At 47.7% G+C, this 14104-nt stretch overlaps 6 protein-coding genes across 6 annotated transcripts; 3 read left to right on the top strand and 3 right to left on the bottom strand.

Moving 5' to 3' along the window:
* The first annotated feature begins 534 nt into the window (after positions 1 to 534).
* BJ212DRAFT_380535 (uncharacterized protein) lies at positions 535 to 1168 on the top strand. The gene is made up of 3 exons (XM_041343055.1): positions 535 to 707; positions 758 to 838; positions 889 to 1168. Exons 1-3 carry the CDS (start codon positions 637 to 639, stop codon positions 1091 to 1093), a joined length of 357 nt encoding a protein of 118 aa, XP_041191510.1. The 5' UTR covers positions 535 to 636; the 3' UTR covers positions 1094 to 1168.
* A 96-nt stretch (positions 1169 to 1264) lies between these two features.
* BJ212DRAFT_1482227 (uncharacterized protein) lies at positions 1265 to 1588 on the bottom strand (the record flags this gene model as incomplete). The annotated part of the gene is made up of 1 exon (XM_041340383.1): positions 1265 to 1588. The coding sequence occupies one exon, from the start codon at positions 1586 to 1588 to the stop codon at positions 1265 to 1267; it is 324 nt and encodes a 107-aa protein (XP_041191509.1).
* A 181-nt stretch (positions 1589 to 1769) lies between these two features.
* BJ212DRAFT_1432615 (uncharacterized protein) lies at positions 1770 to 3581 on the top strand. The gene is made up of 2 exons (XM_041337705.1): positions 1770 to 3453; positions 3511 to 3581. The coding sequence occupies exon 1, from the start codon at positions 2082 to 2084 to the stop codon at positions 3327 to 3329; it is 1248 nt and encodes a 415-aa protein (XP_041191508.1). The 5' UTR covers positions 1770 to 2081; the 3' UTR covers positions 3330 to 3453; positions 3511 to 3581.
* A 3177-nt stretch (positions 3582 to 6758) lies between these two features.
* Positions 6759 to 8631, bottom strand: BJ212DRAFT_1364221 (uncharacterized protein). Its single transcript, XM_041336018.1, has 5 exons — positions 8360 to 8631; positions 8081 to 8310; positions 7954 to 8058; positions 7191 to 7680; positions 6759 to 7143 (listed from the first exon to the last, which is right to left on the bottom strand). Exons 2-5 carry the CDS (start codon positions 8142 to 8144, stop codon positions 6981 to 6983), a joined length of 822 nt encoding a protein of 273 aa, XP_041191507.1. The 5' UTR covers positions 8145 to 8310; positions 8360 to 8631; the 3' UTR covers positions 6759 to 6980.
* A 194-nt stretch (positions 8632 to 8825) lies between these two features.
* BJ212DRAFT_1482224 (uncharacterized protein) lies at positions 8826 to 9923 on the bottom strand (the record flags this gene model as incomplete). The annotated part of the gene is made up of 4 exons (XM_041340382.1): positions 8826 to 9116; positions 9167 to 9290; positions 9342 to 9739; positions 9795 to 9923. 4 exons carry the CDS (start codon positions 9921 to 9923, stop codon positions 8826 to 8828), a joined length of 942 nt encoding a protein of 313 aa, XP_041191506.1.
* Positions 9924 to 10471: 548 nt separating this feature from the next.
* Positions 10472 to 13951, top strand: BJ212DRAFT_1588454 (uncharacterized protein; the record flags this gene model as incomplete). Its single annotated transcript, XM_041342429.1, has 13 exons — positions 10472 to 10675; positions 10747 to 10871; positions 10951 to 11066; positions 11820 to 11925; positions 12102 to 12212; positions 12310 to 12364; positions 12411 to 12469; positions 12615 to 12672; positions 12730 to 12807; positions 12946 to 13078; positions 13105 to 13304; positions 13748 to 13774; positions 13808 to 13951. The coding sequence occupies exons 1-13, from the start codon at positions 10622 to 10624 to the stop codon at positions 13949 to 13951; spliced, it is 1266 nt and encodes a 421-aa protein (XP_041191505.1). The 5' UTR covers positions 10472 to 10621.
* Between the last annotated feature and the right edge of the window lie 153 nt (positions 13952 to 14104).

Below are 14104 nucleotides of genomic sequence, written 5' to 3'. Positions count from 1 at the left end.
TTGCAGACCAGACTTATACGATCACGCTGGTCTGCGCCAAAGTAGGGCGGATACGAACGCTTGCTCGTCTTAGTGCTTTTACTTTTTTCTCCCGCTTTCTCTAGGAGTTGAAAGCAGGCCGGTGGTTCATACAAACATCTCTCCTTGTAACCACTCGTTAGCAGTGTATGTATGTAATCTGGATATAATGTCATCAATGGCTGCGAAACTGTTGTGCTCACCGATCTGCCTTGTAATCTAAGATACCAATGGTGGATTACTTTGCCAGACTTTCGAGTATGATCAAGGCAACTTTCCATCAACAACAGGTTGACCACTCTAATAACGCTCGTGTTACCTGTAGCATGCCAGCAATTTCCTTGGATAATCAGACCAACGTTAGGACTCGTTGGCGAGTGCGAGCGTGACTTTTCGGTCTTGATCAATATCATTTGTGTGCAGACCGGAGTCGACTGGTCGGTGGATAAACGTTACAAAAGTCCTTGACGTCATGACTCGGATGTCCGTCTGAACTCAAGGCTTCTCCGTTTGACGTCACGCTGGTTGGAGAGTATAAAACAGACAAACATACTTCGAGCTTCAATTACCAACTTAACAATTTCCATCACTAAAACTCGACAGAACCACACGATCAAAATGTCACCACGTTCAGGAGCTATGATGTCCAACGTCGGGAATCCTCAGGTATACGAAGCGAATGAGCAAAGGTAGGTCCAGAACCGTCAAGCGCATTCACCATATCTGATAGGTTCAGCAGAACGTCAAAACAGACAGACCAGAATCCGAAAAAGAAGTATGATGAGGGGCAGGAACACGCACACCTGGATATCGATTCCAAGTATGATCCTAGTCTTCAGGCAGCAGTCCAAATTTACAACAGACAAACAGAGACGAACGGAGCATAGGCAATAGACTAGCTGCTGCCATCAAGCACTCACGTAGTGAAGAATCATTGAACCCCTTGGTGGATCCTAACGTCAATCCTCTTGGACCAGCCACTTCTCATGGAAATGAACCATCGAAAGGAGCCAAGGTAGACGCAGAACTCAAAGCCGAGGAAGAGGAATTATTGAGGCGGAAGGGGAAGGCGTGATTGTTTCTGTGACGATCATGTGTAAAACTCATCTCACTTGGCATGCTGCGCTGCAATTGTACGCTATATTCAGGACTGGAATCTGCAGTTTGAGAAAAGACAAATCGCTGCAGACAACAATTGAAATCACCTTCGCTCACTGAGTACCACATGTACGATCCCTGTCTAACGTCATTCCTCTGCGTTCTCTTCCTCTCCTTCGTCGTCGGCTTCAGTTTTTACAGACTTCTCTTTTCCAAGTTCCGTATTTCCTACTGCATCCCTCCAAGCAGTCAACTCTTCTCCGAGTTTAGTGCGAGCTTCTGCAATCGATGCTCGCAGAGATGCATAATATCTCTTCAGCTCCGAGTCAGCGTCCTCCTTCGACTCCAAGTCAGGCAGAGATGTGATAGAAAACCTATGAGTCGTCTCCTGCGAGAGGGACGGAGGAGTCACTGTAGATGGCGGCGGGACAATTTTGTAAGTCACCGTGAGTTCCCTGGACCGAACATCCATCTGAATTGATTATATGGCTTTTGTAAGTAGGTCCTAGGATGCGTCGAGTCCCGACTAATCGACAGCTCGAATGCAACAACATCTAGCTCTTAAGATCTTATCTTATCTCCGGTGATCATAAAAACATTTCAAAACAACGTTCCAAACGAGTTGTTCTCTTTCTCCCAGCTTGACGTCTTCCACCATGCTGTTCCCAATGCTTCCCCTTGTTCAATAGCAACGCAGGCTCTAGTTATAGCTTATAGAGAGCCTGCGTTGTATTTAGAGACTAACATCATCTTTTTCCAACAAACATAGACGTAGAAGTTTTTCGCTATCGGGACCATCTTCTCTGGGATCATAGGGTGACTCGGATATAGATCACTGTGCACATAGACTCGGTGTACCAATACCCCTACTAGACTGTCTATCAAGGTTCCGTTAATCAAGTGATATCGTTATAATCGACATCGTATCCAACGTATACCATATATCCTATCCAGACGAACAAACCATGACCTACTTCCGCGCTCCAACTTCCTTTCTTCCACCACTCTCTATACTCTCCACCCACACCACCGCCTCCATGCAAGATGCCTTGCAAGGTTTGAAGGATATTTACTTCCCCGCCGCAGAACCTCCTCCGAAGAGGACGCAGTCAATAAATGCTGTACCTGCACTGAAGCAGGACATATCTGACACGGTACACGTGCCTCGCCCAAAGCGGACGGGACGCTTGAATCATAGCGATGGCGTTCCGGACTCCGGCTATGCCTCCGAAGAAGACGAGGCGGAAATGGAAGGAGATTTAGAAAGCGAAGCTGAAGGCTTGGACCCTGACGTCCTGCGTTCTGACGAGCTCGAACGAAATTTTGCTATCAGATGGCTTACTGGCCTCATAAAGCGATCTGATATATGGATGTACGCATTCGATGGCACCCCAGAACAAGAAGAGCACACACGTCCAGCTGTTATAGAAGAAGCAAGCAAGCTTCTTGCACGTTTTTCCGGCGACGATGAGCAGCAAGAGGATGCTCTCACACGACAATTTATGTTTCCTTTTGGTGCCGGTGGCAAGCCTATCACAATTGAGCTGAATGATGCTCCACTTACGCTCACGGATCATACTTCCGTTGGTCTGCAAAGTTGGGCAAGCGCTATCATTTTTGCTGAACGCATTTGCGTGAATCCTACTCGATACATGAGCATCCCACAAGGGGCTGCTCCCTTGCGCGTTCTTGAGCTAGGTGCAGGCACCGGACTTCTCAGCATCGCTACCGCACGACTTCTCGATCGCATGGGAGCTGATGCCACAATTGTGGCAACAGACTATCACTCCGCGGTCCTCCATAACTTACTGCAGAATGTGAAGACCAATAATGTCTCCGTTCAAATCGAGTCACTGGACTGGTCCAGACCACCTCCACTTGAGCCCTACGATGTTATTCTTGGTGCAGATGTGGTGTATCACCCTGAGCATGCCAAGTGGATCAAAGATTGCGTGGAGAAAGCGTTGAAGAAGGGCGGGGTGTTTTGGTTGATTATTGCGATGCGTTCGTCGGGGAGGCACGAAGGTTTGTGGGAAACTGTGGATGATGTGTTTCCAGACGGGGGATGTGGAAATGAAGGGTGTGGTGGGGAGATGAAGCTGGCGGTGTTGCAAAAGGAGGATGTGGGTCGTCGTGAGGGAATTGGTCGTGCGGATGAGGTTGGGTACAGGTTATTTGAGATACGTTGGCTCCCGTGTCGCTATTGCTGTTAACATTACAGGGCGACACATCTTATAGACACATACTACTAAGTATTGATTACAATTTCTTCCGCATACTATCTAACACTGATTTGCTGAATGATGATGCCATATCAGTTCGTTTCCCTCAAGTTTTGTAAGTCTGGTTGACTCAGTCCATTTATTCAAATCACTGATTTTTCTGTTTGGTAAGCCTGCTTTTGATGATGTGACACCATCGCCACCTCCTACTGTGAAGGCGGGGATGGACTATGAATCGTTGACGCTCCTCCGCATGCGTGAAGCTGAGCGTGCACGCTTAGAGAAGGAGATACTGGAAGCAGAATCTGCTGAGGGCAGTTAGCCTTGTGGTGTAGGTCTCAGTTCATCCAACTTGGATTTGGCCTATTTCACCTGTCTTAACCTTGTCTGGGCACTCCTCCATGATCATCGAGGATCTATTCATCAAATTGGTAGTCTCATATTTCTTTGCTCTACTTGATCGAACGCGACTTGGATGTGAACACCCGGGCTATCACACCCTTCTTGCAATAATGATGCAGATTCCCGAGGCATCACCATGAATGCCTGGCGAAAGGAGTGCGGCCACATTTCGTTAGTTACTTTTACTTCTTCAAGACCTCCTGCTGACAACCTTCTTGAGATTGCAGACAGGATTCGTACCACACATGCTGCCACCGTTCACGAGCCTATATACTTATGATCGTACGATCTACAGGCCCATCTTCGGCAATTCAGCAGGGGCAAGAGTCACACTGACATTGCAAGGTTGCGCCGTGGAATGATCTACGTCTCATCTATAAACATTTCCTAGTTGAACGAAAATTCCATGCCAGCTCCGGTATGTAATTAGACCAATACATTCTTGATGCACGTTGATCAACACGACCAATCACTAGCAAATTGCGCGTCCCATACTGCATCGATGTGAAAGCAGAAATACGACTCACTCTGCAGATAAACCAGTCCTGCCCATGCAGGTGAGCCGTGTATTAAATCCAAGAAACCCAGTGATACTCACGCAATACCCGTGATAGCATTCCCAGCACTCTGAGTCATACTGGCAAGTCCAAGGACACTTATTGGCGCCCGCATTAATGGGCGTGGCAGAGATTGATGACGCCAAAACGACGACGACGAGTGCAATTGCAGAAGAGAAACGCATTGTGATGTGATTAAATAAATCGGAAGGGCCAGTATGAAGACACCTTGCTTTTATATGCTGAATGACGTTCCTTGTGGTTTTAGGAAGAACATATCCACCGGAATCCCCTTACTAGCCTCACGTCTCCTTAAATTCTTCTTGCGTGGTTGTGCCGCATTCGACCACATAATATCTGCAATGCCAGCAGACTACGAAGCAAGGTCTTTTGGCAATTTGGTATGAACCCAGTGATTGAACTTCCCTCCACCGGTGAATGTTAACCTCGAATCCTGGCACTCCCATATGGGACATCTCAATCCTAGAATGCCCATCCGGACATCCAGACCCCATCTACGCCAGCACAGTCATCGCTCCTATATATATATATATTACTAGTGCCCCAGCAAATGGCTCGGCACATCCATAAAACCGATTTTCTCGCAAGGCTGTGGTGTAGGGCAACGTACTATGCAATCAGTCTTTCACTGCTGTGCCCCTTCTCAAGCCAACTTAATCACGAGGTGTTGCTACCCCGCTAATAGTAACCTTTACGAACCGGAAGCGGGCGCCACTAAACATCGTGACAGAAAGAAAGATACGCGCGATAGTGATTCGTCTCATCTCGCGGCTCGCGGCTCTATACCCTATCCTAACGTATGGTATTACAGGAACGAATCTCTAAGCAGTAACCATCCTTTTTCAGCACCAACTTCCACACGCGGCCTCCTCTTCGCCCCACCTCTTCCGATCACCATCGTCTGCCTATTCTTCCACCCTTCCTCCCGGTGAAAGCGCATCATAAGCGAAGTATTTCTTGACATGCTCGAGAGAGGCTGATTGCGCTCGAGCAGCCACTTACATCTGAGCTGCCTGTGATTTATCTCCATTGAGATTTGTTGTCGGGGTTGTAATATTGAGGCAGTTGAGTGAATAATCACATGATGAATCACGACTCACATCCTGCTGCAGCTGCAATGGGTACTTATAGCCCATTTTCAATTCCCTGAATTGCAGCCTGAATGCGCGGCTCATTTAAATATTTAGGATCTGACGAAACTCGCAACTTTCCTCATCCACCGCTGCTAGACTTGCGGATACGGACCAGCCCCATGACCGGCAGGTTGCCGTTCTACCGGAAAATTTTATGTACGCCGGTGCTACATGTTATTAAAAGTATGCACCTTCTTGAATTTCTCAAGTACTCACCTATCAATCATACAAGGGCTGTCGGCAACACGGTTTACCATCAGGTGTAGCTTAAGCTGGCGGAGTCCTTAGACTCGAAGTTACGGCAATACTGGAACTCATGATCTCCGAGAAGTCGCGAAGGTGAGCTTATCCCGGCTAACATTTACAAACGATTTACTTGTTCGCGCACCGTCGCAATAGCCACGTTGATCCACTTGGTTTCTTAGTATAAGATCTGTACGGCTCAGATCTAGGGGTTGACTCCTCTTGCAGTAACACATACGTGATGGCCAGAGACTGGCTCGCTGTCATCAGCTATTTGTTGCTACAAGCCCATTAGGGATTTACCCTGGACGAGCGGTGCAAAACCAATCAATGCGTTTGCATCACACATAGCTTAGTGACTGTGCAATCCCAGGCCATATTTCCCCATGAAAATACAATATTGGTTTCATGCACCACGTGGCATGGATGTTTAGTGCTGCCATCTAGCTCTTTCATATACCACTCACTAGTAAATCCCTCATCAAATACAGCAGGCTTGGTGACCCCCTTCGACCTTTTGCGACACTACAGTTTCACTGTTGTACCTTCGTAGCACGCCGGCTTATAAGAATTCGTCCGAGCTAAGATGGTACAAGATACACCTGTCTCCCTTTGTCCTGCTAATCCTCGACCCCCCAATCACCAGCTGCTATGGTATACACATTGGACAGTTCCCCATGCATCGGTGTTGTCGTGACTGGCACGAGGCGGGTTTCAAAGCAACTTGGAAAACCAGGACGAGGATGCAGGAATGGTACAGACCACCGAACTGGTACGCCAGGCGCCCTGTGTGGAGACGAGGTGCGCGCCATACTGTGACTCCGAGACGAGCACTTTGGTTCGTATGTTTTCGCGTTGAGGTGACTAATGACTGCCGACGGTAATGCGTTGTCTCGTCAGATTAATTTCTCATGGAAGGATGTTCAGAATGGTGGTTCGCTGGCAAGCAGAATTCTTGCGTTCCTTTCGAAGGCGTAAACCTTGACAATTACTGTAGGAGACATCCGACCGCGAACGCGAAAAAACGTCTACATCTGAGACTGATGATACAGTAAAGGCTCAGATGTTAGGTGCAGATGAAAGGGCGTGGGACAGTCCCCGCTCGAGTAAGAATTCGAGGGCCTTAAGGCAATAGTGTTAGCTATAATTTCTTCAAGGAGAGCAGTATAGCGTAAATGAGCAGCTTGTCAATCATATTCCCATTTTGTAATCCCCATGTGTAACCACGTATAGCAACACGTTGTAAAATACTCACCAATCCATCAAACAACGGACGAGCGGCGTGACTAGCCGAATCTCTGCTTTGCCAACTGTTGGAACATGTCCATCGTAGCCTTGTCCTTCTCTCGCAAGGCTACAGCACGTTCACGTACACCAGCAGTTTTGTCTTCTCTCCCTGCAGCACGCTTCTCCTCGAATCGTTTCCGTGCTGCATCTCGTCGAGCAATGCTATTATGATGTCAGGATTAAAAGGAAAACAAGGGCACAAGACATACTGGTCCCTGAAACTATCCCCACCACCAAGGAGGGTCGACTCGTCGGCTTCGAAGCCGTCATCACCTTTCTCCCTAAATGCACGATCGGTCTCTCTCCGGGCGCGCTTCTTCTCCAGCATACCCTCCTTGCCGACCTCTTTCGGCCCCACCATATCCTCAACGCGTTCCTTCGCTTCTGCGCGATCTCGTTTACGCTTCATGCCATGTTCCGCTGCTTGATATTCTGATGCAGCTTCCCGGGCGAGGACCCGATCTGACGCTGAAGGGAGAGTTGGGCCGAGTACGCGGCTCCGACTTCTACCGGTATTGGATGAACTAGTAGCACGCCGGTACGTAGCAGAATCAACCTCTTCTCGAACAGCTCTCAGGGTTCCTGCATCCACACTTGAGCCCTTGGATGCGAAGGACCATTTGTAAGCTGTTTGGTTTGCTGCTGATGACATATGGGAGTCGGCCTCAGAGTATAGGAACTCTGGACGTCGGTCAGGATCTGTCAGGATTGGTCGTACTGAAAAGACTTACTCGGCAGTTTCCCTCTGTTCCATGCCTTGTATCCTATACTCAGCGCACATTCGTATCGTTCGTACAATTTCTTACCTTTACAAACTTTCGGAAGTAGCTGCCATTCCTCTTGAGCAACCTTGCAAGAAAAAATCTTGATAGTGACACTTACCTCCTGGCTTTCTCACTCGAGAGCTCGTCAAAGTACTACCACACCTTAATATTATTTCCTCGATTTAAGAAGCGTAGCGCAAGGACAGACCTTGTGTTTCTCCTCCTTTAAGCCATATTCTAAACTCTGTGTTTTTCAAAAAGTAGTCCGACTCTGATATGGGTGAGACGCCTCGTGGGAGGTCGTTGCCACTTTCTGGAGTGGGCGAGCGTTCTACTTCCATCTCTGGAGCGCGATCGGTCATGACGCGGACGGCGCTCGTCATCTCTACGAGAAGGCATGTCTGTGTCGTCGTTTGTTCTCCTGAAAGTTGCACGCAGCGTGGTGTCGAGTGACTAAGATGACCACTGACCGCAGTGATTATCGCACAGTGCTATCAACCCCTTCTCTGCATGCAACGTTGCCAGCAGATTTATAGCAGATATAGAAAACCACAGACAGGTCGATCTAGAGCTGGTTACTGATACTAGTAAGAGAGAGTAAAAGGGTTACTTACATACGGTCACTTGAATGGGACATGAAGAGGGGTCGATTGACCACCCTGTTGACACGAGAGAGAATTTCTAATACTATATCCCGTTGGCACTTGAGTATGTAGTAGGTGCTACTAGGAATCGTAGTAGCGCTCAATCGGGCCGACTCCAGTAGAAATGTGCAGGATACGGTACTGAGTGTATGCAGTGTAATATTGCCTACAGGAACTGCATCGACATCCAGGATCAGGGCCCATCTATCGAAAATTCTCCAAGCATCATCACATATCATACACATGTATCATCATCATCAGAGAGTAAATTCGGTTGAGACGCAAGTACCAAATTTCGGGGAATCTTTCAACTCTGAGACGTAACAACAATATTAATGGTCTAGACAGCACAGATAATGAATTAATGAATGTTGTGACTGCCAGTGAAGGCTACAATTTCTAAAAATATTTTAAACCTAAGATATAGAGCAGTGGTCTAGAGTAAGTCCAAAGCGAACATGGCCGCGTACATAGCAATGAATATCGACTGTGAGTGAAGACTGAGACGGAAGTAAACTTTCGGAGAATCTTTCCCTAGAATCCAAACAAGAGCAATTGCGAAGCAGGAACTTCCTACAATGAATGGATTGTGGAGGAAGGCGATCATAATGGCTGCTTGAATAACAGTCAAGACTATCCGAGTCTTAAAGGGAGACTCTAGAAGGACGGGTATGGTCGGGACTCCAGCCTTCTTGTCCTCGTGATAGTCACGCACGTCTGTCATGATCTTTGGAAGACCTTGAGTTGGGAGTATATTCGCGAAGAAAATTGTCTTACACAATGACAGGTGCGATTGACCGTTGACCAAATGATAGTTTCAATGATCGTCCATGGAGGCGCGTTATTGGCTGATTGCCATGATAACTGCAGTGCTGAGTAGACGACGAAGAATGTCCCACAACTATCTTCAAGTCAAAAAAACCACAAACCATCAGGATATGACAGCACATACCCTCGAATGATACCGTCGAATATGGCCTTCATACCAGGGACTCGTTTGATTATGAATGGTTTGTTAGACATGGGTGAATTATATTCCACTTCTTCTTGATCATATTTTGCGCGTATGAATCTCTTCAGTACTGCGCCGATTCGCTGAAGATCAAGCGGCGTCGCCCACAGAAAAGCGGGAGCAGTAAAAACTGCGGTAACGACCGTCGTTTCTGGTGGACTACGACATAAAGCTATCACAAGCAGTGACGCATTCAACGCCAGAAAAATGCGGGCAAGGTGGAACAAGGGGATAAAGCGCTTCATGACAGCTGCATCCCAAGCACCAATGACAACTTCTTGATCCTTCAGGTGGTCAACACCGACAGCAATAATATCACATGTCACGCATATGGTGATCTTTTGCACTATGTAATTAGAAAGACTGCCTGGAATCCACAAACAGAGGGCTTACCGGCCTCCAGTCAAGCTGTCCAGCGATCTCATAGGATAGGAGGGATGAGAGCACAACACTGGTCATCGCCACGACGATGGGCTGCAGGATCACAGAGCCAACGAAGGTTGAAACTGTGGGCGTAGCCATCTCGTTGAAGGTAGGCTTTCCGAATCTGCAAGTCCGATAAAAGGGCGTGCAATAGAATCGTAGCCTTGTAGGTGACCTTTTATTATTCCCAAGAGCTTCGGCTCCAAACCGGAGAACAACATACCCTCCAGCACCACTCGGCAATGGTCATTCCGGATATTGTTACCGTCGAGGCTAGTGAATTTGTGGGTCCAATTCATGCACCATTTGATCCGGCTTCGTTGTTGTATGGTGAGCACCTCGGCTCGGCTCGTTCCTCGGCCAGCTGACTTGAAATCCGGTGATATATGAAATTAAAGTAACTGTCAAGTTTTCAGCCGACAACGTAATAACCTTAGTGCGTGCGACATGAACACAAGTTTGCACATCTTTTCGGTGATGGGAATTGTTTTGTATTCGAGTCTTCGACAGAGCTCTCCTCCCACTAACGTTGGGTGTTGAGGACTCAATATTGGTTCGAATCGCAAGACCGTTAATCGGTCTTAGAACAGTGATGGGTGACCTGTCACCACTCCGAAATTGTTCGGCTCTGTGATACAGCAAGTACGAGCATTATGAAAAGATCGCTGTTTCCGCCCTTCCGGCGCAGAGTACACACTAGTGCGGCGGATGAAATAATCGTGCTGTCGTAGTAGGAAATAGGAGGGGCCCGAGTTTCCCAATATTGAAGCGCTGAAAAGTTCAAGCAGAGCACAGGCATGTCGGGACTGCCAATCTTTTTCGCCGCTGTCCGCTTCATTCGAGTGGATGTAGTGGGCACTGGGCGGCCGCAAAAAAGACCATCTCAGGATAATCATCCCTAATACACTTCGGATATAATTAGGCTTCTGAAGCAGCAAAGCAGTGGATGAAGAGCTTCCTTGAAAACCTCAAGAAAGCCGTCGATAGCATACCAATTGAACAGATGGAGCAATTTACATCGAACACCCAGATCGAGGTCCAAGAAGGGTGAGTGACGAGGATCACAGCGACCAGGGATCCACGAAGTAATTGATTCGTTTTTGCAGACTTTGAACGTTCTTCCGAGTCAGCTGTTTATCGTCATTGGCAAGCGTGACCGTGTAGTGATGTATAAACCAAAGCCGCAGGAACATGGTTTGTTGGATCCAAGTGCAGTCACCTTCGACCCCGTAGGTGACTCAGGTGTGCGAGCCCACTTTATAAAATTTCAGTGATCTTCCATGTTTGAGTATGTTTGAGTATGCTTCTGATCGACGACTGGTCATCCTCAGTTCTGGACCTCGTCTAAGGCCGAACAATTAGTTATTCATGCTATTAAGTACAGCCTACAATCGCCCCTTCGACTTTTTGACTCTTCGACCCAAAACTTTCGCTCCTGTACCCTACTAGTACTTATTCTGGGATGGCTCTCCATCTTCTTCAACACGATACCTGTCTTCGAGTCCCATAGACGAAGTGCCCTGTCGTGTCATCATCCGTCGTTTATCGGGGAAAACTGCGACTGCTCTCACGCGTCCTTCTGACTCTTTCATAGCCTTTGAACTCTCGCAGGGGTGTAGTGATTGGAATGAGCTTCGATATTTTACTGGAGGTTGATGGCGTTGGGCGCGGTCGAGGTGGACTTTAGAGGGATTGTGGGTGGCTTTCTCTCAGTTCCAGAGGTGCGTGTGTTGTGTTTTTTATACTGCTTCACTGCGTCAACCTGCCTTGTTTCCATAGACGCCCAGGACACGAGGCTGTTCGTCCCAGTACATTCATGCGTCCGGCTCTTGTCTTCCAGGATGTATCCCATCGAATCCGATCGAGCAATTGGTGCTTCCCGGGGCTCGAACCTGACTATTTATCCTACATGACCGCATGAATATCATTATTTTTTGTGTCGAGCAAGTCCTCCAGCACACACATCGCCGTGTCACTTCGAACGCATGCATATAGCTTCCTGCAACATCACCCCTTCATCGCGTCGACTCCAAAGACCTGCTTGTTTACCGGATGCAGCTGAAGTTCTCTCTTTTGGTGTCTCAAGCTCGTCACCAATTCTGTGAGGGAGGAGCGTTTTGCTTCCAGCGCTCTGCTCGTGATTCATCTCTACCTTGTGCTTTGCCCACTCACGGCCCAACTGGTTTCAATTCTCTCATTCGCCAATCCCCTCTCAAGTCCATCATCATTGGAATCCTGTACTACACAAGTGCCAGTGCAACATGGTTGTCAATCTAGTTCTATTCCTGAGCTCGCGTCCGTGAAGCTCGACGTCCTGGCGGAATTAATCGTGAAGATCGGAAGCATTTCCGGTACCGTTATCTTCTCCACCCTGATGAGAACGTCTTGGTGCGCATCTTGGGCTCCTGCGAGACAATGGCCAACTCCTCTGTCATCTGCGCCGACAAGACCGATACATTCACATTTCGCTGGTTTGACAACTTAGTATCACGGAGGCTGAATCCGAAGTAGAGCAAGGAGCTCTTGATACGGCAGACAAGGTTTGTCGCTGTACCTTACTACTTTCTGGTTGTTCATTTTTTCCAGACCATCGTAAATACGAGCGCGGCATCAAACGCCCAGGCAGCAGGCAGTCCCTTATCTACGTGTGTCGATATAATCATTTTGTTCCTTCGCTTCACCTCTTCAACCGTTGAGTGTCCTTTTTAAAAGGCTGGATGGATCTTTCCTGTGCCGCTTTCTCTCGTGTTGCATCCGCAATCATTAACGTTTGTGCATGTCCTTCATCAGCTCTAACGGCTGTTGCTTGGCCCACGAGTACGCGACCTACAATGACTCGGAAAACTCGGTAAGAGTCGCATGTTAGCCTCACCACTTGAACTGGTCATTTAGAAGTATCTCATAGATGGCGGTCCGTGGCGTTCTCAATATTGCTATGGAGGAAGAGCTCCTGCGCGATGGGGCTGTTTTAATTTTCGGTGAAGTGCTTAAGGACTTTATAAGCAGCCATCTGGGATCCTAACTCAGTAGTATTCTTCGAGAATGAGATGATGTATGGTGTCACCCTTCCTCGTGTCGTCAGAAGCAATAGTCAGGCAACTTCGTTGTTCTTATCTGCGAGGCTAAGGTCGAGCGCAAAGGAAGAGATCTTACGATTGTCACGCATAGCAAGATGGTCATTCACAGTATGGATGCCGCTGACCTCTTGGCCAAAGAGGGAATCAATGCCGAGATCATCAACTTCCGTGGCATCTGTCCTCTGGATAATAATACCATTAAGACGTCCGAGTCGGTCAAGAATTCGAACCGGTAGCACAAGCATCCAGCCTAGTGAACCATCACTGTCTCCTTGTCGTGGAGGGCGGTTTCCCTGCCTTCGGTGTCGGTAGCGCAATCTGCGCACAAATCGTGGAGAGAGAAGCCTCTGAAAACCTCGATGCTCCAGTTGAGCGGGTAACTGGCGTTGATGTGCCTACACCTGTACGTGTTGAGATGCCCGGACGTTGTGACTTGCTGATCCCAACAATTTTTTATTAATACGCCACCAACCTCGACTGCACTTTCATTCCATGTAATCATAAGCCTCTCATCGTAAAGGTTCCTAAGCGGGCACTTTATATGACCAACTAAGCCTTCTTGCTTATATTTTAATCGCGTTCGTTGCCCTTATACTCACGCATTCATGGATACTAGTATTTTCCGGCTGCAATGGACGTATTTCCAAAGACGTCTGAGATTTGAATGAACCGGTACGTGGTACAAACATATTTATTTGTCTACCTCATCAATCTCAACAATAACAAGTCTTTCAGGCGATCTACTAGCGAGGGTCAATTTATAGCTCAAGTCAGTGCGTGATATCTGACCTGTGTTCTACTGGCAGCTGTACACATCTCTCGGTTGCATCATTAATTGCTGGGCAGTTTCTTGCATTTCCCGGCCTGCAACAAGTAAGTCAGCTGTGTCCACTATGTTTGCCGTAGCGAAAAGAAATGGTCATTCACTTGACATTTATAGCCAGGCCCACATTCGTCAAAGCCCTCGTTGCACTCATTTGTACCATCAGCGCTAACAGAGACAGCAAGGGCGACGAAAATTGCGAGAACTTGCAAAAAGACGCATGGTAGATATGAGAGTCACTTGTGAAGGTCTCGAGCTGGGTTGTTCTGTATTGCAGACTTTTTTGCAGTCCAGGTATTTATGCTTTTCCTTGGTACGTTTCTTGTACTATGCATGATATTCGCTTCGCTTAGCACGAATCCACAGGTTGAATGGTCAGC

Source organism: Suillus subaureus (assembly GCF_016647635.1).
Source record: "Suillus subaureus strain MN1 chromosome Unknown BJ212scaffold_22, whole genome shotgun sequence".
Taxonomy (NCBI): domain Eukaryota; kingdom Fungi; phylum Basidiomycota; class Agaricomycetes; order Boletales; family Suillaceae; genus Suillus; species Suillus subaureus.
The sequence above is the reverse complement of the archived record's forward strand: the minus strand, read 5'-3'. Positions and strand labels throughout refer to the sequence as shown.